Consider the following 27,371-nt stretch of genomic DNA (forward strand, 5'->3'; position numbering starts at 1 on the left):
ATGAGTGGAGGCGGGGAAGCGGTGTCAGGAATGAGTGGAGGCATGGAAGCGATGTCGGGGAATGAGTGGAGGCATGGAAGTGTTGCCGGGGAATGAGTGGAGGCATGGAAGTGTTGCCGGGGAATGAGTGGAGGCATGGAAGTGTTGTCAGGAATGAGTGGAGGCATGGAAGTGGAGTCAGGAATGAGTGGAGGTGCGGAAGCGGTGTCAGGAATGAGTGGAGGCATGGAAGCGGTGTCGGGAATGAGTGGAGGCATGGAAGCGGTGTCGGGAATGAGTGGAGGCATGGAAGTGTTGTCAGGAATGAGTGGAGGCATGGAAGTGTTGTCAGGAATGAGTGGAGGCATCGAAGCGGAGTCAGGAATGAGTGGAGGTGCAGAAGCGGAGTCAGGAATGAGTGGAGGTGCAGAAGCGGTGTCAGGAATGAGTGGAGGCATGGAAGCGTTGTCAGGAATGAGTGGAGGCATGGGAGCGGTGTCAGGAATGAGTGGAGGCATGGAAGCGGTGTCGGGAATGAGTGGAGGCATGGAAGCGGTGTCGGGAATGAGTGGAGGCATGGAAGTGTTGTCAGGAATGAGTGGAGGCATGGAAGTGTTGTCAGGAATGAGTGGAGGCATCGAAGCGGAGTCAGGAATGAGTGGAGGTGCAGAAGCGGAGTCAGGAATGAGTGGAGGTGCAGAAGCGGTGTCAGGAATGAGTGGAGGCATGGAAGCGTTGTCAGGAATGAGTGGAGGCATGGGAGCGGTGTCAGGAATGAGTGGAGGCGCGGAAGCGGTGTCAGGAATGAGTGGAGGCGCGGAAGCGGTGTCAGGAATGAGTGGAGGCGCGGAAGCGGTGTCAGGAATGAGTGGAGGCATGGAAGCGATGTCGGGGAATGAGTGGAGGCATGGAAGTGTTGTCAGGAATGAGTGGAGGCATGGAAGTGTTGTCAGGAATGAGTGGAGGCATGGAAGCGGAGTCAGGAATGAGTGGAGGTGCAGAAGCGGAGTCAGGAATGAGTGGAGGTGCAGAAGCGGTGTCAGGAATGAGTGGAGGCATGGAAGCGGTGTCAGGAATGAGTGGAGGCATAGAAGTGTTGTCAGGAATGAGTGGAGGCATGGGAGCGGAGTCAGTAACGAGTGGAGGCGCGGAGCGGTGTCAGGAATGAGTGGAGGCGCGGAAGCGGTGTCAGGAATGAGTGGAGGCGCGGAAGCGGTGTCGGGGAATGAGTGGAGGCATGGAAGTGTTGCCGGGGAATGAGTGGAGGCATGGAAGTGTTGCCGGGGAATGAGTGGAGGCATGGAAGTGTTGTCAGGAATGAGTGGAGGCATGGAAGTGTTGTCAGGAATGAGTGGAGGCATGGAAGCGGAGTCAGGAATGAGTGGAGGTGCAGAAGCGGAGTCAGGAATGAGTGGAGGTGCGGAAGCGGTGTCATGAATGAGTGGAGGCATGGAAGCGGTGTCGGGAATGAGTGGAGGCATGGAAGCGGTGTCGGGAATGAGTGGAGGCATGGAAGCGGTGTCAAGAAAGAATGGGGGCAGATCCCAAAAGTGCTAAATCTGTAATGATATATAGTGCCCTTTAAGGGGGCCCTATTACTGTGAGTCGCTACAATGATGAGATATTAGAGTCAAGCAAAACACCATAACCGCGCATGCAGACACACACACGAGGAGTTGGGTTGTTAGTTGTTACTGTTTGGTGATTTCATATTTATTATTGCTTAAGACTGCTTCCTCTCAGTAACACATACATTGTCTGGACTATTGTCACTTGCACAAGACGGAAGAACTGGGAAGCAAATATTGGTGCCAATAGTGCAACAAAAACTGTCACTTGCTTCCCACCAGATAAACATCTGGGCTTTGTTGTGGAAGGGGGGTATCCGGCAGGAGATAGACTCTAGCACACAGGAAACTGGGAGCCTTTGTTCCACAGACCAATGTGTGTTGTACAACTTCCTTCCTCTGAGGTCTCATTAATTTGAACATGTGAACATTGTGTGAATTGTACCACGTTTATATAAAATGCAACAAAGATATTAAAAAAATAAGAACGAATGGTGGCAGGGCTCAAAGGATGCTGCGAGACAGCACAGGCCACTCCTGGAAACCCAGCTGCACTGCAGTTCAGTCACCAATCAGCTGCCTGGCAGTGTTGCTGGAACAGACAGCTACACAGTCCACAGGCCTGGCAGGGCTCAAAGGATGCTATGAGACAGCAGATACCACTTTTAGAAACCCTGCTGAACTGCAGTTCAGTCACTCATCAGATGCCTGGCAGTGCTGCTGGAACAGACTGTTAGCTACACAGACCACAGGGCTGGCAGGGCTCAAAGGATGCTGTTATACAGCACACACCCCTCCTGAGACCCTGATGCACTGCAGCTCAGCCACCCATCAGATGCCTGGCAGTGCTGCTGGGAGAGATCACAGGCCTGGCAGGGCTCAAAGGATGCTGCGAGACAGCACAGGCCACTCCTGGAAACCCTGCTACACCGGTGCTCATTCACCATTCAGCAGATGTGCAGTGCTGCTGGGAGAGATCACAGGCCTGGCAGGGCTCAAAGGATGCTGCGAGACAGCACACACCACTCTTGGAAACCCCGCTGCACTGCAGGTCAGTGTTGCCCGGCAGTGCTGCTGGGACAGACCGTTAGATACACAGACTACAGGCCTGGCAGGGCTCAACGGATGCTATCAGATAGCACACACCTTGAGACGCGGCTGCACTGGAGCTCAGTCACTTGACTATATGAAGATCTATCGGTCTAGGACAAGAAACAACCCAGGAGCCAATAAGGCCTCTGGCAATGAGGTGCTGCAGAGGTGAGAGTAGGGGCTGCCTGATGTATAACATACCTCATAAGCAAGGAAGAGACCAAGGACCTGCAGATACATATCTTGCAAGTAAGGAAGGGGCACCTGTGAGGTCTGGTACATTTTTCCCTCTACGTGGTGAGTGGAAGTGACTTCATGGTGGGGTGAGGACTATCTGTGACAATGTTTTGCTGGGAATCAGAATACTCAGTTCTTATTAACACCTAATGCACAATACAATCTGCAGTCTTGTGGCTCCTAACACTTTCAAACTGTTCCCTTAATGTCAATGAACAGCAGATTCCTCTACACTTAAGTGTCTCTGTAAGGCTGATGGTTTAACAAAGGCCTTTAAATATCCCCATGTCGATTGTCTCCTTGCAAGTGAGGCTGACACCTGGTCAGCGTCAGGTATCCAGTACATGGTGTGACTTATGGTGGGTCATAAAAGAGGAGTCCTCATCAAAACTTTCTCCACATTCACCACAGATCAGAAGGTGCTCTTCCAGGCACGTCGTCCGATCTGCAGCTACTTGGATCTGCCTTTGCATCACCGTCTCAGGGACATTACTCGTGTGGCTCTGCTGATGTTTGACCAGGTATGAGCGCTGCGTGAACGTTTTGCTGCACTTCTGGCATGGGTGCCACTCATCATTCGCATGTCTTTTGTGATGTCTGACGAGTGCCGAGCACCGGTTGAAACTGCGATCGCATGCCTTGCATGGGTACCACCTCTCTTTCACATGGTCCTGGAGATGCTCCTCTAGGCGAGACTGCCACCTGAAGCCTTGCCCACATTCAGTGCATTTATATGGTGTTTCTTTCATGTGCCCTTGAAGGTGCTCCTGAAGGAATCTTTTCTTCACGAACAGGAGTCCACACTCACTACACTGATGTGCTTCGTCTGCCATGCACCACCCGTCACTCATGCATCCTGGATGCTGTGTGTCCAGGACAGGGACCTGTCCGAAGCTCTCGTCACATGCAGCGCTTGGATAGCCCATCTCTTCTCTGTGCCGTTGGAGATGACTGGACAGGGACAAGCGACAACTCAATCTCTCTCCACATTTTGCACATTCAAACTCCTTCTGACTCTTGTCAGCTTGAGGGTGTTGCTTTGGTTTAGTTTTCAGATTTAGAAAGTCTCTGTATTGCTTGTCCTCATGTTGTTTCTCTGCCAGCTGTACCTTCTGATGTTGGTGCACACTTGAGTGAGATGTCTGCAAATGGCCACTGACTCTCTCGGCAATGTTGATACCCTGACATTGCTTTCCTCCTCTGTGTGTTAACTCGTGCAAGGCCATTTTCATATGATCGCTGAACCCCTTCCCACATACATCACATGTGTAGGGCTTCTCAGCCATGTGTCTTTGGTGATGCTCAGTTAGGAGCTCCTGTCTGCTGAAAGTTTCCTCACATTCAGTACAACTGTACTCCTTCCACTTTTTATTTACATGTGTTTCAAGGTGTTCCTCAAAGTCTTTGGTTTTTGTAAAGCTCTTTCCACACTCCTTACATGTCTGTGCTTTTTTTCCTTTGTTCCACGTTTCTCTCTTGTAGCTTTGCGGGTGTCTGACAAGTGCATCGCTGCGACTGATTCTCTCATCACGTCCCTTGCATGCATAATGTTTTTTTTTCTTGTGGTCGACAAGGTGCCTGTCTAGCCAGCACTGCATAATGAAGCTCTTCCCACACACATTACACTGCAGCAACCTCTCTTCCTCGTGTGCTTGGAGGTGGTTGGTGTAGGCCTTCACATGCTTAAATATCCTTCCACACTTCCCACATTCAAAGACTCTCAGCGCTTTCTCTGCCTTTTGCGCCTCCTCTGCTCTGCGTGCCCTCTCCTCCACCTGCCTCACGTACCGCTGGTATCTCAGGTGGCTTTGTTGATGCTTGACCAGGAGTGAGCGCCGGCTGAAACTCTTTTTACATTCCTTGCATGGGTACCACTTCTCTTTGGCATGATTGTGGAGGTGCTTGTCGAGATGTGACTGCCACCTGAAGCTCTGCCCACACTCGACACACGAGTAAGGCTTCTCTTCCATGTGCATCTCAAGGTGCTTCCAAAGGTCTACCTTCTTTGGAAACCACATCCCGCACTCGCTGCAGAGATGTGTGCTGCCTCCCTTGAATACTGCCTGCTGGAGGGTGGGGGACTGCGGGTGCTCATCGTCAGCATTGTTTGAGCTCTTCTTTGAGTAAGACCGCTTGAATCCTGGGCTTACCTTTGGACCTAAAATTAAATACAAACAATTAATTTATTGCTTACTGGACTTGTGAATAGATCTCAATAACTCTCATGAACAGTCTACACCAGTGGTTCTCAACCTTTTGACTTTTGTGGAGCCCAACTTTATCATTACTGGAACACAGGGGCCCCCACTGAATCATTACTGGAATCCGGGGAGTCTCACCAACTCATTAATGGAAGCTGGGGACCAGACCTAAGAACGGTTGATGATTTGAACCACAAAACAATACACAAAGAAAATACAGAAGCATGCATTTATTAAACCCATACACAAATGATAACACATCTTATTTAATTTGCAAACAAATATAAATACAAAAATAAACATTTACATTTTAAGAGGAAGGTGTAGGAGGCTCCGGGTATCCCCTATTAGTGTAGTGTAGGCAGTGTTTAGAAGCCAGGCTCTCTAGAGGTAGCTCTGGATGAGCAGCCAATGCTTATCTAGGAGACATGCAAAACTCTTGCAATACCACTGTAGTCACACAGCACTTACACACATGAAAGAAAACACTCAGTGTTACAAAAATAAAGGTACTTTATTTTGGTGACACAAATACCATTGAGACCTATACTCCCTTAGGAAGTAAGTAATATACAAATTATATACACTTGTATTCAGAAATAGGCATAAAAGCAGTTAGAAAATAGTGAAAATCACAATAGACAGAAATAGGCATGGGGGAACACAAACCGCTAAGAAGGTGGAATGCAAAAGTCTGCCCCCACCTAGGTAAGTGTAGTGTGTCCAGGGGAGCTGGGAGTATTAGGAAAGCCCAAAGGTAAGTACCACAAACCACCCCAGCGACCAGGAAAGCAGGAGTAAATCACTGTAAATTCCCCTGATCACACGCAGAGAAGAATAATTATGCAAAGCCCAGAAGAGACTGCAAGACACCAACAGTGGATTCCTGGACAAGAGGACCTGTGGAAGAAGGGGACCACATCCAAGAAGCACAGCAGAGTCCAGGCATGGTAGGAGCTTCTACCCACCAGGATGAAAGTGCAGGAGGTGAACCACCGGTGAAGAAGAGTCAGCACTGCACCCAAGAAGACAAACTCAAGTTCCTGGAGGATGCAGGTGATGTCCCACTCCGGAAGGAGAATTGCAGTCGGGTTTGCATCTTAGGATTCCACCAACAAGCCTTGGCACACACAAAACTCGCAGTTAGCAGACAGTGGAGGTGTTGGGGGACCAGGTGGACTCTACTCAGGAGGGGAAGTCAGAGGGGGCCCTCAGCAACACAGAGCCCACAGAAGCCCAGGCAGCGCCCACAGGAGTCCCACAGGATGGGGGAAGGAAAGTCGCAGAAGAGGCCCACGCAGCACTGCAAGAAAGCCTCCCACACCATCAGAGAACCACTCAGCTGTGAGTCGCAGGAAGGAGCGCTGGGGGATTGAGCTTCAAGATGCCTGAAGATCTTGTGGCAAGGATGCCAACCTTGGCAGCTGCAAAGGACGCGGTGCACGGGGGTACTATCCTCCGTGGGTAGGCAAGGTTGGACACTCAAGTTGGACAGCTGGAAGAGAGTACCGTCGGGGCCACTTTTAGTCCACCACCCGTGATGCAGGATCCACGCAGCTCAGGAGGAGGGGGTATCCACACAGCCGGTCTTCGTCGCAGTTGGTGCCTGCAGAAGCAGAGGAGTGACTCCTTCACCCCAAGGGAGATTCCTTCTTCCTTCTGATGCAGGCTGAAGACAGACTGTCCTCAGAGGATGCAGACCGGGGAAATGTTGCAGTTGCTGGAAGGAGCCAGAGATACAATGTTGCAGGAGTCATCTTGCTTCTTTGTTGCAGCTTCTAGGCTCCTGAAGAGTCCAGGTGTAGTTTCTTCAGACAGAAGGAGGTTGCAGAGGATTCCTGTTGGAGTCTTGCAATCTGAATCTGAGGAACCACCCAAGAGAGACCCTAAATATCCCTGAAAGGGATTTACAAGTAATACTTCAAATGAAAGGTATTTCACTCAGGTATTCTGGGAACTTTGAATCATCACAATAGCATGTACAGTTTTGACAAAAAAGGCAATAAGCTATTTTAAAAGTGGACATAGCGCAAAAATCCACAGTTCCTGGGAGAGGTAAGTATTTGTTAAGTTCACAGGTAAGTAAAACACTTACAGGGTTCAAAGTAGCCCACCCTTGGGGGTTCAAGGCAACCCCAAAGTTACCACACCAGCAGCTCAGGGCCGGTCAGGTGCAGAGGTCAAAGTGGTGCCCAAAACACCTCGGCTTCAATGGAAACAGGGGTGCCCCGGTTCCAGTCTGCCAGCAGGTAAGTACCCGCTTCCTCGGAGGGCAGACCAGGGGGGTTTTGTAGGGCATGGGGGGGTGGGGGGTGGGTGGGGGATTGTGGTAACACAAGTAGGCACAGAAAGTACACCCTCAGTGGCACAGGGGCGGCCGGGTGCTAACAAGCATCGGGTTTCAGATAGGAATCAATGGGGAGACCCGGGGGTCTCTTCAACGATGCAGGCAGGCACAGGGGGGGCTCCTCGGGGTAGCCACCACCTGGGCTAGGCAGAGGGTTGGGGATCGCTCCTGCACTGGAGCTCGGTTCCTTCAGGTCCTGGGGGCTGCGGGTGCAGTGCTGGTTCCAGCGGTGGGTTCCTTGTTACAGGCAGTCGCGGTCAGGGGGAGCCTTTGTATTTCCTCCGCAGGCATCGCTGGGAGGGCTCAGGGGGGCCAACACTGGCTACTCACGGGCTCGCAGTAGCCGGGGAGTCCTCCCTGTAGTGTTAGTTTTCCGCAGGTCGAGCCGGGGGCGTCGGGTGCAGAGTGGAAAGTCTCACTCTTCCGGTGGGAAATGTGGGGTCTTTAAAGTTGTTTCTTTGTTGCAGAAAGTTGCAGTTTGTTGAACAGGGCCGCTGTTCTCTGGAGCTTCTTGGTCCTTTAGATGCAGGGTAGTCCTCTGAGGCTTCAGAGGTCGCTGGACCCTGTTGGATGCGTCGCTGTTGCAGTTTTCTTCGAAGTAGGTAGACAGGCTGGTGGGGCGGAGGCCAAATCAGTTGCCGTCTCCGTCTTAACTGCAGGGCTTCAGGTCAGCAGTCCTTCTTCTTCTTCTTTAGGTTGCAAGAATCTATCTTCCTCGGTTCTGGGAGCCCCTAAATACTGAATTTAGGGGTGTGTTTAGGTCTGGGAGGGCAGTAGCCAATGGCTACTGTCCTTGAGAGTGGCTACACCCTCTTTGTGCCTCCTCCCTGTGGGGAGGGGGGACAAATCCCTAATCCTATTGGGGGAATCCTCCTTCTACAAGATGGAGGATTTCTAAAAGTAAGAGTCACCTCAGATCAGGACACCTTAGGGACTGTCCTGACTGTGGGTGACTCCTTCTTGTTTTCCTCATTATCTCCTCCAGCCTTGCCGCCAAAAGTGGGGGCAGTGGCCGGAGGGGCGGGCATCTCCACTAGCTGGGATGCCCTGTGGCACTGTAACAAAGGGGGTGAGCCTTTGAGGCTCACCGCCAGGTGTTACAGTTCCTGCAGGGGGAGGTGAGAAGCAACTCCACCCAATACAGGCTTTGTTCCTAGCCACAGAGTGACAAAGGCACTCTCCCCATGTGGCCAGCAACATGTCTGGTGGGTGGCAGGAACTAGTCAGCCCACACTGGAAGTCGGGTATGTTTTCAGGGGGCATCTCTAAGATGCCCTCTGGGTGTATTTTACAATAAAATGCACACTGGCATCAATTGGCATTTATTGTGCTGAGAGGTTTGATACCAAACTTCCCAGTTTTCAGTGTAGCCATTATGGTGCTGTGGAGTTCGTGTTTGACAGACTCCCAGACCATATACTCTTATGGCTACCCTGCACTTACAATGTCTAAGGTTTTGCTTAGACACTGTAGGGGCATAGTGCTCATGCACATATGCCCTCACCTGTGGTATGGGCACCCTGCCTTAGAGCTGTAAGGCCTGCTAGAGGGGTGACTTGCCTATGCCACAGGCAGTGTGAGGTTGGCATGGCACTCTGAGGGGAGTGCCATGTCGACTTAGTCATTTTCTCCCCATCAGCACACACAAGCTGGCAAGCAGTGTGTATGTGCTGAGTGAGGGGTCCCTAGGGTGGCATATGACATGCTGCAGCCCTTAGAGACCTTCCCTGGCATCAGGGCCCTTGGTACTAGGGGTACCAGTTACAAGGGACCTACCTGAGTGCCAGGGTTGTGCCAATTGTGGAGACAAAGGTACAGGTTAGGGAAAGAACACTGGTGCTGGGGCCTGGTTAGCGGGCCTCAGCACACTTTCAAATCATAACTTGGCATCAGCAAAGGCAAAAAGTCAGGGGGTAACCATGCCAAGGAGGCATTTCCTTACAGTCACCTATCAGGTTGACCACCTATCAGGAGGGGGCTCTGACATCACCTGCCTGACCTAGCCACTCAGATGCTGCTAGAGTTCCCTGCCAACCTTGAACTCAAAATGGTAAATCCAAGGGACCCTCTCAAGGCGCTCTGAGCACCACCCCTGGGGTGGTGACGGACAGGGGAGTGGTCACTCCCCTTTCCTTTGTCTAGTATGGGCCAGAGCAGGGATTAGGGGTCCATGAACTGGTGTAGACTGGATTATGCAAGTAGGGCACCATCTGTGCCCTTCAAAGCATTTCCAGAGGCTGGGGGAGGCTACCCCTGCCCAGCCTGTATCACCTATTTCCAAAGGGAGAGGGTATAACACCCCTCTGCCAAAGGAAATCCTTTGTTCTGCCTTCCTGGGCTTGAGCTGCTCAGACAACAGGAGGGCAGAATCCTGTCTGTGAGGTGGCAGCAGCTGGGGCTGCCCGAAAACCCTAAGACTGAAACTGCAATACTGGGTGTCCTCTAAGGAACCCCCAGAGTGCATGGGATCATACAACCAATGCTTGTAAAAGTCTTGGGGTACGATTCCAAAATGTTTGATACCAAACATGCCCATGTTCAGAGTTACCATTGTGTAGCTGGACATGGATTGACCTATGTCTAGTACACAAGTAAAATGGCGTCCCCGCACTGATGAAGTCCAGGAAAATGGGCCTGGAATTCGTGGGGGCACCTCTGCTAGTGCAGGGGTGCCCTCACACACAGGCACTTTGCACCTACCCTTCAGTGTTGGAAGGCCTGACATATAGGTGATTTATAAGTGACCTGGTGCAGTGTAAATGGCAGTGAAAGGGTGCATGCACCTTTTCACGCAGACTGGAATGACAATCCTGCAGAAGCCTTTCCATGGGCTCCCTATGGGTGGCAAAAGATATGCTGCAGCCCTTAGGGATCCCCCGGAACCCCAATGCCCTGGGTACCTAGGTACCATATACTAGGGACTTATAATGGGACACCAGTATGCCAATTGTGGGTGAAATTGAGTTTTGGGAGAAAGAGCATAATCACTGGGGTCCTGGTTAGCAAGATCCCAGTGAACACAGTCAAACACACTGACATCAGGCAGAAAAAGTGGGTAACAATGCCAAAAAAAGAGGGTACTTTTCTACAGAAGGTTGGAGCTTTCCTAAATTCAACTAAAGCCACACATTGTCCGTACTACATTATGTTTGATGCACCTGCACGGCTCCCACAAACCAATCTGAGGAGACCAATTTCATTTTTTTTGTGTCCAATTTCAAATTCCTTGACATTTACAATACAGTTTTAAAGTTTTAAGTTTAGCCACTTGATTTCTATTCACTTTATTAATCTGTTACTATTAGTTAATTTTCTAAGCAGTCACGGACCCCCCACTCCCTCTCCCGCCACTCCCCCCCCACCCCAAGGTGCCTTCGCAGAGCCCCAGTGGCCCCTGGACCACAGATTGGGAAGGTTTACACACCAACATGTTTCAGACAAATACAACACGTATGTCTACTATTTATTTTTTTATTTAAAGAGGTGGCTACCAGAGGTGGGAATCACCTTCATTACGCTTTTTACACTATCAGCCCTCTGTCTTCGGAGTGACCTGGACGCCGTCCAGCCCTGACCACCTGTCCCTGGAAGTGCCAGCTCGACCTTCCTATTGTCACCAACATCCCAGAATCAGTTCGCAAGGCTCACAGTCAAGCCAAAGAGCCTGTGAGCACCCAAGCGTTAATTTATGATAAATGCCATCTGTACAGTCCGCTTCTAATAATGATCTCCTCAAAGTACCTCTTAACAGAAGAAGCCTGCACCTTTGGCAGACTTATATACACAAACACCGGCAAAGCCAATAGGTCACACCTTTTTAATCTTTTTAGCAAGAAAGTGCTTTTTTAGGGTCGAGCGCGCAAGCACTCTGGCCCCTGTTGTAATCTCTGTGGGCTTTTAACCACACCCATCAGTTTGGTTGGTTCGTGGGCTTACCTTTTAAAATTTGCTTGATTTCATTAGTGAGAGGCATGCCTTTTCCGGTGTTTAGACACCCTCGAGAGCACCGGTAAACTACTGAAAACATACGAGGCTCTGTGTTTTCTGCATGGATATTGGACTACCTTTTCTTTTTATCTCCTACGCAGTGTGATCTCGCTGGACAATAGTAAAGCGCTTTTCATGACATCGACCCTGTTACATGGATAATTGAACTTTTGCCGATACGTCAGACTGCAAGCGAACTTCAGTTTCCTTTTGTGTGTCTCCTTCATGCTCATGGCGCCCGTCGGCTCGCTTATGTGAAACTGTGTTACTTTCCATTTTCAGCTTCTGTGGCAAAAAAAGTCCGGTTAGGAGTTTACAATGCTAATAGCTCTAACTCGAGCAAATGCGAGACCCACTGCATTGCAAATGATTGTTGGAACTTGGAGCGGGTTAGCAGCAAGTGGCTGTTGTTGAGCCCTCACTCGAAAATAAAAAAATTAAAAAATACACATCGGGAGCACAAGGGATCAACAGAGTTGCGCAGAAGCACGTTTTCGACTAAAGGGAGAACTGGCAAAAATTGGAAACTGCTGGGACCTCCAAAAAAATAAAACATGCTAAAAGCTGTGTGGTCGGCTAGACTGAAAAACACCTGTTGAAAATAGCTTTGTGCAGGTAAGAATGATACAAAAAAACATATTGGACCCTGGCACCCTGGGAAATCACGATCTCCTCAAGGCTCAAGCTTATACAACTTCACTACTTGTACACCATGTACCGGGATGCGGCCTTTACAATGAGGATGAGCCACACGTGCATTTTCAACAAAAGCAGAACAACGCTGGCAGAAACCGCGATTCTGCCTGAACCACGCATATGGGGAGGTTTCGTTGTTTTTGGCAGGCAAGGTAGTTTTAAGGGCTGGGTTTTAGGGCTCAGGGCGGTGGGGGAGTCAGAGTGGGAAGGGGTATGAAAGGGCTAGGGTCAGGGTAGTCTTTGGCAGGGGACAGAGTTTTAGGGCTCAGCGTAGGGGTCAGGGTAGTTTTAAGGGCTCGGGCTAGGTTTTAGAGCTCAGGGGGGCTGGGGTCAAGGTAGACTAAGGGGTAGTTTTCAGAGCTGGGTTTTATGGCTCAGGGTGGAGGGGGAAGGGCAGTCTTAAGAGCTGGGGCACATTCACTTGCATTTCTAGCAAACTAATACAACATTTTATAATGTTGCTATATGTATATGGGATGGATTTCATACCTGCAGAAACTGCAACTTCAGTAGATACAATTCAAAATGTTATTTCCCAACAAATAAATCATTTGTTCTTTTATGGAAGTGTAGGACAGAATTTTCCCAATAGTCTCCCCTCTACCTCCCAACATAAGAGCCTTTGAGTAAGGGATGCACCCTGTCACAGTCACAGAACACAGACGTGGCTGCATATGTGTGCTTTTGTGCAATAAAAGGTGTGGTTCTTTTATTCAACTCCTGCCAGGCGTGCTTCATAAGTTCCCTTCGAGCACAAAGTGTCAAGCTGCTTCTCTGTTACCACCATGGGGCTTTGTGAAGCGAAACTTTCCATCAAGAACCTGTGTGCCAGCAGACAAACATTGTACATTAAATGTTTATTATGTGACTATCTCACAAAAAGGCCTTTCACAAATCAATGTAAGATGCTGCAAAAAGGTAGAAACTCTTGAATTAAGTGCTGCTTTGCGAAGTATGATGTCAACCCGAATGAGTATCAACTCCAAATCTGAAAAACATTTTTATTACAGAAATTGTTTTTCCCTCTACCCCTGTTCAGAATGCATTTGTACGGATTTTATTTTACAACACCCATTCGTTTGGGTTATGAACATGACATAAGCAAAAGTCCCAACAGTTAATATTTGTAATATGGAACAACTGCTTGGAGAAACAGAACCATGATTAGAGTGTTGTGCTCCTTGTTGGGTATCACCCTACATCTGTCTCAACACCTCCCCTCACAGCGGTCCACACCAGACCGGACTGCACAACAGACACAGCTTGACTCTCCACCTCTCTATCCGCTCATCTCACAGTATTCAGGGACAACCAGAGTACCTCACAGCAGCCCAAAGAGTACACGATAGCAGCCCCTACAGAGTACATCATGGCTGAGTACATCATAGCAGCCCTTGCAGAGTACATCACAGCAGCCCCTACAGAGTACATCACAGCAGTCTCTATAGAGCCCTTATAGAGTACATCACAGAAGCCCCTACAGAGTACATCATGGCTGAGTACATCATAGCAGCCCCTACAGAGTACATCATGGCTGAGTACATCATAGCAGCCCCTACAGAGTACATCATGGCTGAGTACATCATAGCAGCCCCTACAGAGTACATCATGGCTGAGTAAATCATAGCAGCCCCTACAGAGTACATCATGGCTGAGTACACAATAGCAGTCCCTACAGAGTACATCATGGCTGAGTACATCATAGCAGCCCCTACAGAGTACATCATGGCTGAGTACATCATAGCAGCCCCTACAGAGTACATCATGGCTGAGTAAATCATAGCAGCCCCTACAGAGTACATCATGGCTGAGTACACAATAGCAGTCCCTACAGAGTACATCATGGCTGAGTACATCATAGCAGCCCCTACAGAGTACATCATGGCTGAGTACATCATAGCAGCCCCTACAGAGTACATCATGGCTGAGTAAATCATAGCAGCCCCTACAGAGTACATCATGGCTGAGTACATCATAGCAGCCCCTACAGAGTACATCACAGCATCCCATACAGAGTACATCACAGCAGTCTCTATAGAGCCCTTATAGAGTACATCACAGAAGCCCCTACAGAGTACATCATGGCTGAGTACATCACAGCAGCCCAAAGAGTACACAATACCAGTCCCTACAGAGTACATCATGGCTGAGTAAATCATAGCAGCCCCTACAGAGTACATCATGGCTGAGTAAATCATAGCAGCCCCTACAGAGTACATCATGGCTGAGTAAATCATAGCAGCCCCTACAGAGTACATCATGGCTGAGTAAATCATAGCAGCCCTTGCAGAGTACATCACAGCAGCCCCTACAGAGTACATCACAGCATCCCATACAAAGCCCTTGCAGAGTACATCACAGCAGCCCCTACAGAGTACATCACAGCATCCCATACAGAGCCCATCACAGCATCCCATACAGAGCCCATCACAGCAGCCCCTACAGAGTACATCACAGCAGCCCCTACAGAGTACATCACAGCAGTCTCTATAGAGCCCTTACAGAGTACATCACAGCAGTCCCTACAGAGTATATCACAGCAGCCCCTACAGAGCCCATCATAGCAGCCCCTACAGAGCCCATCATAGCAGCCCCTACAGAGCCCATCATAGCAGCCCCTACAGAGCCCATCATAGCAGCCCCTACAGAGCCCATCATAGCAGCCCCTACAGAGCCCTTACAGAGTACATCACAGCAGCCCTAAAGAGCCCTTACAGAGTACATCATAGCAGCCCTTACAGAGTACTACCACCAAATGAACAAATATTTTCACATGTCACACCACATTATATCACAACCTACATGATAAGACCCGTCCACATCCAGGGACACATCACCACTTCCACCTTACAATGCCACATTCTGATGGGCAACACCACAGTTAGTGCACCAAGTAAGACCTCAAATACAAGTGCTGTGCTACACAGTGACACCCACGGAACAACTCGTGTACAGGTGTTGCGAATTGCAAGCGGGTCAGAATTTTCCGACCCCTAAGTGTTTCCCCCAGGCACAATCCTACCAAAACATATCCATGTGGAAAGACAAAATAAACAGTAGAAAATGCTAATGTTAGAAGGGATGGTACCGAAATCTATGACATTCCACAAAAAAGTACTACATCATGCAATCTGCTTCATTCCATACCATAACACACACCTCCTCGAATATACTATTGTTACCTTACACTCTACCTGACTGTACAAGACCACTTCATACCAACCGAGGCAGCATCAACCCATTTAACATTGTGTCTCCCACCACAGCACATCAATCCACACTACACCGAACTATTCCACACCCTGCCAAAACACATCTCTAAACATACAGCACAAAACGCACACAATACACTCTACATTGCTCCACAATTCACTGCTCACTATTGAACCACACTACACCACACTGTCTAACATACACACCACAAATTAGTCTACCAAGTCATACCTCACCCAGTTATAGCAGGGGACCTACCGAAAACACTATGTCACTCTACTCCACATCACACCATCAGTAGCACAACACACTACAACAGACCACAGGCTGCGCCACACCATACTATACCTCACCCGTACCTCCACACTTTTCAAATAGTCACATCCTACCTCTCAACATACCACTGGTCACTACACACACACACACACTCACCACGTACCATACCATAAAATAATGCAGCAGGCCACATGCTCAGACACACTGCCATGTAGTGTGCTTTATGTGTTTTTAATCACTTTTCTCCCACATCATTCAACTCTCACAAGCATAACTACCCACATAATACGAGTTGCCACAAACATATGTAAGTTACTGTTAGTTTGGAAGCAATGATCATGTGCAGAGCTTCTGAACAGCTATCTGTTAGGGACCAGTCTTGGTGCCCGTACATCTTCCAGGGGAGAGGATGATAGCCATATGGCATGCACACAAGATACCACAATGTGCTGGGTGGCAGTCATTACCACCTGCTACCAGGCCAGCGGAAATCACACACCCAACATATAACTAGACAAAACCAGTGCATCTACTACTCAAGAGCCTGAAGACACCTATTCACCGCACTCCAACAAAGCTGCTGGCAGTGCACAAACCCACATTTCCGCAGATCCGTGCAAGTGGCCGATGGGTGAAAACCGCAACCTCCGCATGGATAAATCTGTGGCTATTACACACACCCAAATGGTAGAAGGCGCGGGTCAGAGGGCATTTGGAGTACTGCAGTTCAATGAGATGCTGTGTGGTATGAAGTTATGTAGTGTGGAGTGCTGCATGGTGTGGCTAATGTGGAATAATATAGTGGCGTTATGGTTGTTTGGTATGTGAGTGTGGTGTAAGCGTGGCATGTAAGGTGCAGTACTGTACAGAGTAGTATTATAGTGGAAGGGTAGTATAATGTGATGCCAAGTGATACGCATGCACTTCCTAAGGTGCTCCTACCTCCAGGAGATCCTCCCAGTCTACAGCCTGAGGTGTCTGAAAAGGAAAGAAACACCCTCCAGAAAGAGATGCGTCCTCTAGCTGCAGCAGGGTTACTCCCCGCTGAGGGAAATGGCCCTTTTTTGCAGGGTTACCCCCAAACTTTTTGCCTTCTTCCTCCTATTTTTTTCTGACCTGTTTTTGTTGGCTTTAGGACTCTGGGCACTTTACCACTGCTGACCAGTGCTAAAGTGCATATGCTCTTGGTATAAATTGTATTGGTGATTGGTTTCTCCATGATTGGCATATACAATGTACTAGTAAGGTGTGCCCAGGGCCTGTATATCAAATGCTACCAGTGGGCCGCAGCACTGGTTGTGCCACCGAGTAGCCCCGTAAACATGTCTCAGACCTGCCACTGCACTGTCTGTGTGCGCAGTTTTAAACTGCCATTTGGAATGGGCATTTGCATCCACTTGCCAGGTCCAAACCTTCCCATTCACTATATGTAAGGCAACCCTAAGGTAGGCCCTGGGAAGCCCCTGGGCAGGGTGCAGTGTATGTAAAAGGTAGGACATGTACTGGTGTGGTTTACATGTCCTGATAGTAAAATACTACTAAATTCTGTGTTCAGTATTCCCAGGGCTATCTCTCCCATAAGGTAACACGGGGATTGCCTTGAAATATCTTTTAATTGTGATTTCCCATTGGGAGCAGATTGACACATGGAGTTTGGTGTCTCTGAACTCGTAAGTTAAAAATACAATTCAAAAGCCAACTTCACCAAAAGTTGTAAGTTTGAAATGCCACTTTTAGAAAGTGGGCCTTTTCTTGTTTAACCATTCTGTGCCTTTGTCTGGCTGTGGAATACACGTCTGGGTCAGGATGACAGATGGGCTGTTTGTGAATTCACTCTAGACACAAAGGGAGCAGAGGTATACCCTGCATTTCCGGATGGGTCTTCCTGGGCTAGAATGGTGGGAGTAGCTGACACCTGCACCTGAATAGGGCTGTGTCTGTCTTTACACAAAGCAGTCTCCAACCCCCTGGAGTGTGTTTGGGGCAAGGACAGGGAAAGGCAGGGTCTTGTGCACTACAAATACTTCTCTTTGAAGTTTGCCTACTTCAGAGACAGAAATGGGTATAAGCACAGGACCTCTGACCACAAAGATAGAACGTTTCTGGACTGAGAACATTCTGCCAGGAAAAGGAGCTGGATGCTGCAGAAGGGACTGCCTCTGTTGCTTTGTTGTGCTGGCCTGCTGCTGGCTGCTTCTGTCCTGGGAATTAAAGAACTGGACTTGGCTTTCTACGTCCTGCTTTCCAAGGTTCTCCAAGGGCTTAACCTCAGCTTGCCTCCTGTTAAGTAGTCTCAAGGCCATCCAAGACTTCACGTGCCAGTGCCTGGGCTCTCCTGCTGAGAGTCCAGACTACCCAAGTGGTGCCAAATCCAGTTCCTGCTCCCTTGGAAGTGAGTTCTGGCGCAACCAAGAAGAAACTAAGCACATTAACTTCAGAGCGGCTTTGGAACTGGCGCCGCTATCTGACTCCACACCGCTACCTGCACCAGAGCCGTGGCCCCCACTGAGTGCAACAACCACAACCTGCAGCCCATGCCTGATACCGTCAAATCACCTCTGAAGTCCCACCACAACGTGCGTCCCGAGTGCCATGTAACCGACATCTTTGACACCCAACTCCAACTCTGCTGCACCACCCGTGGAAAATCAACGCCTTGCATCTTGACCTGCTGGATTCATCAACCCAGCCTGGTCGCATGGAACAGACGCCTGCCCACTGACGCCACATCACCTCCCCTGCAACCGTGAGAACAGACACCTCACCTCCCTGTGCTAGCAGTAAGGAATTGACTTCTCACCTCCCCGGTAGCAGTAAGGCACCAAAGACGCACCAGCTCCAATGACGCCTCAGCTCCTCGACTCTGTGCAATGTCTGTTTCCTCATCATTTTCCAAGGTACTGTGTACCCGAGGTCCATGTGACTCAATGTCTGGCCTGCACTTCCTCGCGAGTGGCATCAGACTGTTGGGAACAACTCCGTCAAGATGCGTGATAAACCCAGTTGGAGCTATTGTGTTTCTAAGTGCTTTACTAAAAGTTATTCTTTGAAAATTCCAATCTTTTCTTGTTTATGTCGGATATTTCTAATTTTGGTCTTGTTTTATTCCAATAAATATTGGCTGTTTTTCTATACTGGTGTGGAGCACTTTTGTGATGTTTTCACTATGTTACTGTGTGCAAGTACAAATACTTTACACATTCCCTCTGAGATAAGCGATTGTGCCAAGCTACCAATTGGGTGAGCAGGGGTTATCTTAGCTGTGTGACTGCCTTACCCTGACTACAGTGAGGGTCCCCACTTGACAAGGGTGCAAACCACTGCCAACTAGATACCCAATTTCTAACACCCACCCTCACCCCGGAAGGGCTGGGGAGTAATCCTGATGCAGGGCAGGCATCAAGATTGCTGTGTCCCCTTGGAGTTACCCTGACACAGGAGAAGAGTGCCCATCTGCCCTGGGAGTAAGAAACCTCCAGCAGGAGAGACATACACATCTGTTGTGTGAACTATAGAAGGGAGGGCTCAGGAGAAGCCCATCGGTCATCTCCGTGCCCTAAGGTAACTATAACTCGTGCCCTTGCCATGCACTGCTAATTACCCCATATATTACATCACTCGTGACATATTCTATGACATCACTGATAATATCACTGCAACATCTGCAGTGAAATTATTGGTGAGAAAACTGTGCATGGACCTTAGGGCATAAGTTATAGTCACTTGAGAAAACAATAACTAGTGAATTGAATTTTTTTTTTCTTTTTAAAGAGTTCAAAAGGTTACGTTGTTACTGAATATTTCACCCAACTAAAACGTTTTTTTTTTAACCTTTGTTACCACCTCCCAGGGGCTTTCCTGTAATTATGCACGGAGGGGTTGCGTGCTCCCGAGCACCCAACCCACAGCCCTTGGGACCAGCACCTCCCCAGGGCAAATGTTAAAAAAAGAAAAGTTCTAGGGACCAGCACCTCTCCAGGGCTTTTTTAGTGGCTCGAGGATCCACTGATGGTCCTGGGGACCACCACCTCCCACGGCTGACTCCTGCTATGTCCTGGGGTGCCCACCCCTGTGATATAGCTGTTTGCTGTGGCTTGGCTGCAGCTTTGACAGCTGCCACAAAGTCACAGCAAACACTCTGCTCACAGCAAGGAAGAGCTGTCAAATAGCTCTCCCTTACTGCAAGCAGAGATTTCCTCTGCATCCCTGCCTGCAAAGATGCAGGTAGGGAGTCTGAGGAAACTGTTCTCCGCTCCCTCTGTGTGACAGCAATGCTGGCTTCCGCAGGAGGCGAGGAGCCAGCTGTGATCGTGGGGGCCTTCAGGCTCCACACACGGTCCCCAACATTATGACTGGGGGCCCTAGGGGCACCCAGGTCACATGAGCAGGCCCAGGGGAATGGGGTCCCTGGGGACCGAGATCAGCCCTGGGGAGGGGAGCCACATCCATCCCTCCCCCTGAGGCTGGGCCCTGATCGTGCCCCATGGATGGAGTCTCCAGGGCCAAGATTGGTCCTGGGAGGGGGAGAGGGGGGGGCACACGGCCCACCTTTCCTAAGAAAAAAAAAATAAATAATAATAATAATTAGGCCAGGCCTCTGGGGATGGGGTCTCTGGGGTTCAAATTGGCCTGGGGAGGGGGGCGCGTGCCCCCCCTCCCCCAAAAAATATAATGTTTAGGCTGGGCTCCAGGGGATTGTGTCCCCAAGGGTGAGATCAGGGACTCTAACTATAACTGCTGAATTTCTATGGTTTTGTCGAGTAAATTCAGAACCCGACTATATTGTCCCTGTAACCTTTGTCTGTAATTTAAACTTCTGAAAGCAGGGCAGGGGAAAGGTCTTTGGAGTGCATTGGTCGGTCGCTCTTAACACCACTCTCTGTTGCAGTCTCTGTTAGACATTTAACCTCTTCTCTTCATATCTTTCTAGAACACTCAATCTGCAGATCTCGCAACTCAACTCGTCAGTATCCTCTTTTCACTTTTTCTTGCACATACCACCTAGCATCTCCTTCGCTTCACCAATTCCCAACACACCCAACGTCCCCACTCACCTGTACAACTTTTGCCCGTTCTCTATTTGGAGAGCTGTGTACCTCCTTCACACACTAAGGCATATAGGGGGTCATTCTGACCCTGACGGGCGGCAGAGGCCGCCCGCCAGAGTTCCCCCCTCCAGAACACCGCTCCACGGTCATAAGACCGCTGCAGTGATTCTGGCTTTTGCACTGGGCTGGCGGGCGGCCGCCAAAAGGCCGCCCGCCAGCCCAGTGCAAAAGAGCCTTCCCACGAGGACGCCGGCTCAGAATTGAGCCGGCGGAGTGGGAAGGTGCGACGGGTGCAGTGGCACCCGTTGCGTATTTCAGTGTCTGCAATGCAGACACTGAAATACAATGTGGGGCCCTCTTACGGGGGCCCCTGCAGTGCCCATGCCATTGGCATGGGCACTGCAGGGGCCCCACGACAACCCATACCGCCATCCTGTTCCTGGTGGGAGAACCGCCAGGAACAGGATGGCGGTATGGGCTGTCAGAATCCCCCATGGCGGCGCAGCAAGCTGCGCCGCCATGGGGGATTCCCAGGGCAGCGGAAAACCGGCGGGAGACCGCCGGTTTTCCCTTTCTGACCGCGGCCAAACCGCCGCGGTCAGAATGCCCTGCGGGGCACCGCCAGCCTGTTGGCGGTGCTCCCGCCGACCCTGGCCCCGGCGGTAGTGAACCGCCGGGGTCAGAATCACCCCCATAATCTCAGTTACAATTGGCACCACTGCTCTGCGTGCTCTGCAGAGAAGCCAAGGATTGGATGAGCACATATTCCAAACTCCTTAATGACCCACTGACAGTCACTGTGAGAAATTTGCACCGCTCTCATTGAGAATTTCTCAGCTCTCAAATGTGGTCCACCCACAACCTAAACTCACACGGCTGCATAGGAGTGACTCTTCACACTACGCACTGCAAGTGAGTAATATGTAGCAGGAAAAACTACATACAGAAACACACCCTCCTGAAAAAAGTTAATATTCTTAGGAAATGCAAGAATAAGTAAACGTGAATTGTAAACAGGAACAACATCATTCTTCCCAGGCTGAGAGGGCATCTCTTTTTGATGGCAGTCACTTGTGGTCAGGCAAAAGGACTAGGTGGGGATCCAAAGCGTTCACATGTGGGGCACAGCCCCGCCAGGCTTGCATCCTCCTGAATGCCACAAATCCCAGAGATAAAACTGGTTCTCACAAAGTTATACAATCTACAATCTAGTAAAAGCAGGTTTGTGTGCACGGAGACAGGAGTACTGACATACAAAGTTAAGAAATCAATACAATAAAATTGTCAAACCAATTTAGTTAAAATAGTCAAAAGGAACAAACATGAAGCAACTCTAATATAGGGATGAGGATGTACTAATAGATACAAATTTGGATGCTTGTGGGATATATAGAGTTTCGCAGTGTAAGAATGTCCGTACATAAGTGCCCAGTTGTGCTTTTAGATGGCATTGATGCACTCCCTTTAAAGCACAGAAACAACCAATTTCCCTGCCTCCAAGTGAATGATTTTTAAAATATGCTCTTCATCAACTAACCCTTCACTGTGTTGTGAATCAGACCTGTACTTTGTATTTGAAAAGCTGTTGGACTGGGTATCAGGATGACCAAAAATATAATCATGTCAATCAAAGAGAGTTGGACACAAGAGCCCTCGTGAGGGTGACTTGGACGTCCGATTTTGGGTCCTCTCCCAAGAACTGGCGGCTACAGCAGTGAACTTTCCTCTCATAGAAAAGGGGCAGGTGTTTTGAGCAAGGAAAGCTGCCCAACAATAGAATCTGGTTTTAGGAGATGCAATGCAATAAGTTGGGCTCATAGAGAAGATTCCATTGGGAAAGAGAATTTTTTTTCTTAGATTACATTACAAAAAACAACGATTCTGGCTGCTCTGCAGTGGTGGGGAGTCCTTCGTGTATGGCACAGGGCTTCAAACGTTTTTGCCCTGAGACACGCTTAGTAAAATGTTTTGCGGTCAGGTCGCCTCCAAAACTTTGTGGCAAGGACATACAAAAGTAAGAAAGAAGGAGTTGCAATGAAATAAAGAATGAAGGGAAAGAAAGAATGAGAAAATGAAAGCACAACTAAGAAGAAATACAGCAAACGTGTGAGATTAAAGAAAAAGGGAAGGAAGCTAGCGAACAAAAGATGAAGAGGAAAAAATAATGAAAAGTGTGAAAAGAAAGAGAAAAATTAACATTAGAGAAAATAAGAGAGATGGTGAGAGAATCAATCAGCGAAAGAACCAGGGCATGGACGTACTGACATTTCCCAGTGACACAGAATGGGAAAACCACTTTGACACTTCGGGTCCCGACAAGTAACTTGTGGCTTCCACATACAAACGGGAAAAAGAAGGATTTATAGGAAAATGTGAATTGACAGATAAAGATAAGAAAAACACCAGAGAAAGGAAGGAAGAAAAATCTAAAAAAATAAAGTGAAAGGACACACATCGAGCCAAAGGAAAGAGCAAATTAAAAAAAAGTAGAGAAAGAATGATGGTGAGAGAAAAAAATTAGTGAAAGAATGAACGCCTGATGAAGAAAAAAGAGAGCGAAACAAAACAAGGAAAGAAATAACCACGTTTTAGGGAGTTTGAAAGAGGAGGTAGGAGGAGGAAGAGGGAAATAAAAAAAAGAAGAGGAGTACAGTTGAATGAAAGAGCAAAACTGTTAATGTGTGGATTTTAAGAGCTGGAAAAAGAAAAGTGGGAGAGAAAAAAATATTGCGAGTGAACAGAGTAAAGATCAGAGTGAGAGAGGTGAAACAGACCCTCCCAAATAAAGATGGCAGCTAAGAATAGATTTAATTGGCTCCCTCAGAGTGTGGAACAGCCGGAGGTGCATTAGCAGAGTTGTATGTGAACCCCAATACAGCAATATCGGGGCATTCAGATCAGGATTGGGGGTATAGACATAGCTGTGTCCCGGACCAGTGCTGGAATAACAGAAAGGCAGCGGGTGAGGAATAAGAGGAGCGCTGTGTAATTCCTGGTATTTAATAACGGGATGCTGAAGGTTAGGGTTGAGGTGCACTGACAGAGTTATATGTGGGCTGCAGTACTGGAATAGTAAAGGGCACACAAGGTCAGAAGTGAGGTATCTTAATGGAGCTATGTGTGGAACCTAGTATTGGCGTGCCAGTGTTGCCGAGTGTTAGCCTAGAGGTGCCCTGGTGAAGCTGCGAGTGGGGCCCAGTATGGGAGTGGCATTGCCTCTGAACCACAGAAGTGAGGTGTCCTGATGGGCATGTGTGTGACCCTTAGTACTGAGAAGAAATGTACACTGAATGTTAGAATTCATGGATTCTGGTGGATGTTAGATTTGAAGTGCACTGGCTGAGCTGTGTTTTGTAGGAGATCAGATTCCTGCAGCCTGAAGAAACAAGAAGGACTACTGACCTACAAGCCTGCAGAGAAGGAGAAAGACAACTGATTTGGCCCCAGCCCTACCGGCCTGTCTCCAACTTCTAAAACCCGCTCCAGCGACACATCCGAAAGGGACCAGCGACCTCTGAAGCCTCAGAGGACTGCCCTGGACTACAGGACCAAGAAACTCCTGTGAACAGCGGCCCTGTTCAAAATCTGCAACTTCTTTGCAACAAAGAAGCAACTTCCAAGGACTTCACGTTTCCCCCCGGAAGTGTGAGACTCTACACACTGCACCCACCGCCCCCGGCTCGACCTGCTGAAAACTAACACCTCAGGGAGGACTCCCCGCGACTGTGAGCCCGTGAGTAACCAGAGACAACCCCCCCTGAACCCCCACAGCGACGCCTGCAGAGAGAATCCAGAGGCTCCCCCTGACCGCGACTGCCTGTAACAAGGGACCTGACGCCTGTAACCAACACTGCACCCGCAGCCTCCAGGACCTGAAGGAACCGAACCTCAGCGCAAGAGTGACCCCCAGGCGGCCCCCTCCCTAGCCCAGGTGGTGGCTGCCCCGAGAAGCCCCCCCTGTGCCGGCCTGCACCGCTAGAGTGACCCCCGGGTCCCTCCATTGAAACCTTTACAAAACCCGACGCCTGCTTTGCACACTGCACCCGGCCGCCCCTGTGCCGCTGAGGGTGTGTTTTGTGTGCCTACTTGTGTCCCCCCCCCCAGTGCTCTACAAAAACCCCCCTGGTCTGCCCCCCGAGGACTCAGGTACTTACCTGCTGGCAGACTGGAACCAGAGTACCCCTGTTCTCCATAGGCGCCTATGTATTTTGGGTACCTCTTTGACCTCTACACCTGACCGGCCCTGAGCCGCTGGTTAGGTAACTTTGGGGTTGCCTTGAACCCCCAACAGTGGGCTGCCTATGCCCCAGGACTGAGACTTGTAAGTGTTTTAATTACCTCCTAATCTAACCTTTACTTACCTCCCCCCAGGAACTGTTGATTTTTGCAGTGTCCACTTTAAAAATAGCTTATTGCCATTTTTACAAAAAATTTACATGATATTGTTTTCATTCAAAGTTCCTAAAGTATCTTAGTGAAGTACCTTACATTTAAAGTATTAACTGTAAATCTTGAACCTGTTGTTCTTAAAACAAACTAAGAAAATATATTTTTCAATATAAAAACCTATTGGCCTCGAGTAAGTCTTTGAGTGTGTGTTCCTCATTTATTGCCTGTGTGTGTACAACAAATGCTTAACACTATCCTCTGATAAGCCTACTGCTCAACCACACTACCACAAAATAGAGCATTAGAATTATCTACTTTTGCCACTATCTTACCTCTAAGGGGAACCCTTGGACTCTGTGCACACTATTTCTTACTTTGAAATAGTATATACAGAGCCAACTTCCTACAAAGAGTGAAAGAAAGAGAGAGGGTGTATGAGTGAAAGGGAGGATGAATGGATGATGAAAGGATGGATTTATGAGTGGAAGAGTAAATGGAGTGAAAGGATGTGTGTAAAGATGGATGAGTGAAAGGCATTAAAGATGGATGTCTGGATGGATGCGTGAAAGGGTGAATTGATGGATGAATAGATAGCTAGATGGATGAGTGAGTGAAAGGATGGATACTGAGTAAAAAGGTGAATGGAGGAATTCATGGATTGGATGAAGGATGGATAGTTGGAAGAGCCGAAGTGAGGATGATGGATGGAATGAACGGAGGGGTAGATGGAGCGAAAGAGTGAATAGATGACTGAAAAGAAGGATGGATGACTGAGTGGATGGATATGTGAAAGGATGGATGACTGATTGGTTTGATGGATAGGTGTCCCTGGACCAATGGTGGCTCTCTTGTACACCCTCCTTGTTTTGTTCTCCATTTTTCTTGTATCAAGAGTACATAAGTATTCACTCTTTATAAAATTAAAATAAAATGCAGACCCATCTCGGGTCCAGCAACAAACGGACGCAGCTAGGGACATCGTCTGATGCGGACACAGGTGCGTGAAGGGGCCGGCGTCCGCCAACAGAGATACTGTTCAGAGGTGGTGAAATCCCAGCACTCTGAGCGTGTGTGTGAGTTAAAGTGAGAGAGAGCCGGTGAAGGAATGAATCAGAGAGTGAGATTGAGTGACAGTAAGGACTAGTATGTGTGAGAATGAATGTGAGGGACAATGACAGTTAGTGTAACTGAGTGTTACTGTGTGCGAGACTGAGTCACAGTAAGAATGAGTGAGACAGAGTGGGCCAGAGTGAAATGAGTGAGACTGAGCAAGTCCGAGTGAGATAGTAAATTTAGGCCAAGAAAGTGTAAGAACCTTCAAGAAGCTCCTTGCAAGTTGAGCCAGGGGTTATGCCCCACCACTTTAAAGGTCACCAGCCGCTGCTGCTTTAAATGTACCAGCACAATTAATTTTTATTCAATAAAGTGAAGAAATCGGGATTGATGCTGAACTCACAGTGCAGGTGGCTGATAACTCATGGACTCACCTGTATTCTGGGGCAACAGAAATGCTTGGCCACCAAAATGGGACAGTGCAGTTTTTTTTCCTCCTTAGACGGCACTCCTGATTGTTTGCCAAGAGGGGTTTAAAAACTTTCCATTCAACAAGTATTCTCATGTACCTGTGGACCACAAGTACCAAAGAATGAAGAAAGAGAACCAAGGTTTCTCGCCTGCTCAGGTTTTCCAGATTCCTGCACATACGTGTAGAGCTATTCAGTGTTTATGAATTCAGAACATATACGGAAAACTATGATACAGGGAACTTCTCAAATTTGCAAAATAGGAATATGTGACTTCCAGGTCATCAAAGGACTAAATTCCAATCCATGTGCAAACCATGATCACCTTGTGGAGTTCTCTCCCCATTGATTCCGGCAAGTCAAATCTGACAACATTTGTTGAAGAGAAAAGCCTGGAAAGGAGACATTTGGTGAGTTAAAAACCGATTCGGAAAGTCATGCTCGATTTTCAAGTTGAAAACTCTGAATAGGATATATTTACCACATCTGGTAAATACTGCACCTTGTGGTAATTAGATTTACCAAATCCATCACCCTAATCCACCCTACTTGTAAGGACGACCATATAATGGCCTTAAATATAGAGGTAAAAAGGGATATAAAATTATTTTCTGTACTACTAGCAAAGGAAAATATAGCATTTTAAACTAAATAACTCTTAATTATGCTGTTTATAAACATAAAATTAGAGGTGAATGGAGCAAAAAGGGAAGTTAGTTTTCCTGACATGTTGGTGCTTGGAGAGGCACTGACACTCTGGTTGATCCTGAATGCTAGACCGCAGGGCCTGCTTGAGCTGTCAGCTTCTCAGAAGC

The 27,371-nt window shown here is 48.6% G+C and overlaps 1 protein-coding gene across 1 annotated transcript in view; it reads right to left on the reverse strand.

Moving 5' to 3' along the window:
- Positions 1-1,656: 1,656 nt before the first annotated feature.
- Positions 1,657-27,371, reverse strand: part of LOC138249873 (zinc finger protein 420-like) — a 34,815-nt gene continuing 9,100 nt past the window's right edge. The window contains exon 3 of the mRNA XM_069204096.1: positions 1,657-5,034. Coding sequence (XP_069060197.1) covers positions 3,206-5,034 — 1,829 coding nt within the window. The 3' untranslated portion in view covers positions 1,657-3,205. The remainder of the gene's footprint in view (positions 5,035-27,371) is intronic.

This window comes from Pleurodeles waltl, chromosome 1_1 (genome assembly GCF_031143425.1).
Source record: "Pleurodeles waltl isolate 20211129_DDA chromosome 1_1, aPleWal1.hap1.20221129, whole genome shotgun sequence".
In the NCBI taxonomy this organism is placed as follows: Eukaryota; Metazoa; Chordata; class Amphibia; order Caudata; family Salamandridae; genus Pleurodeles; species Pleurodeles waltl.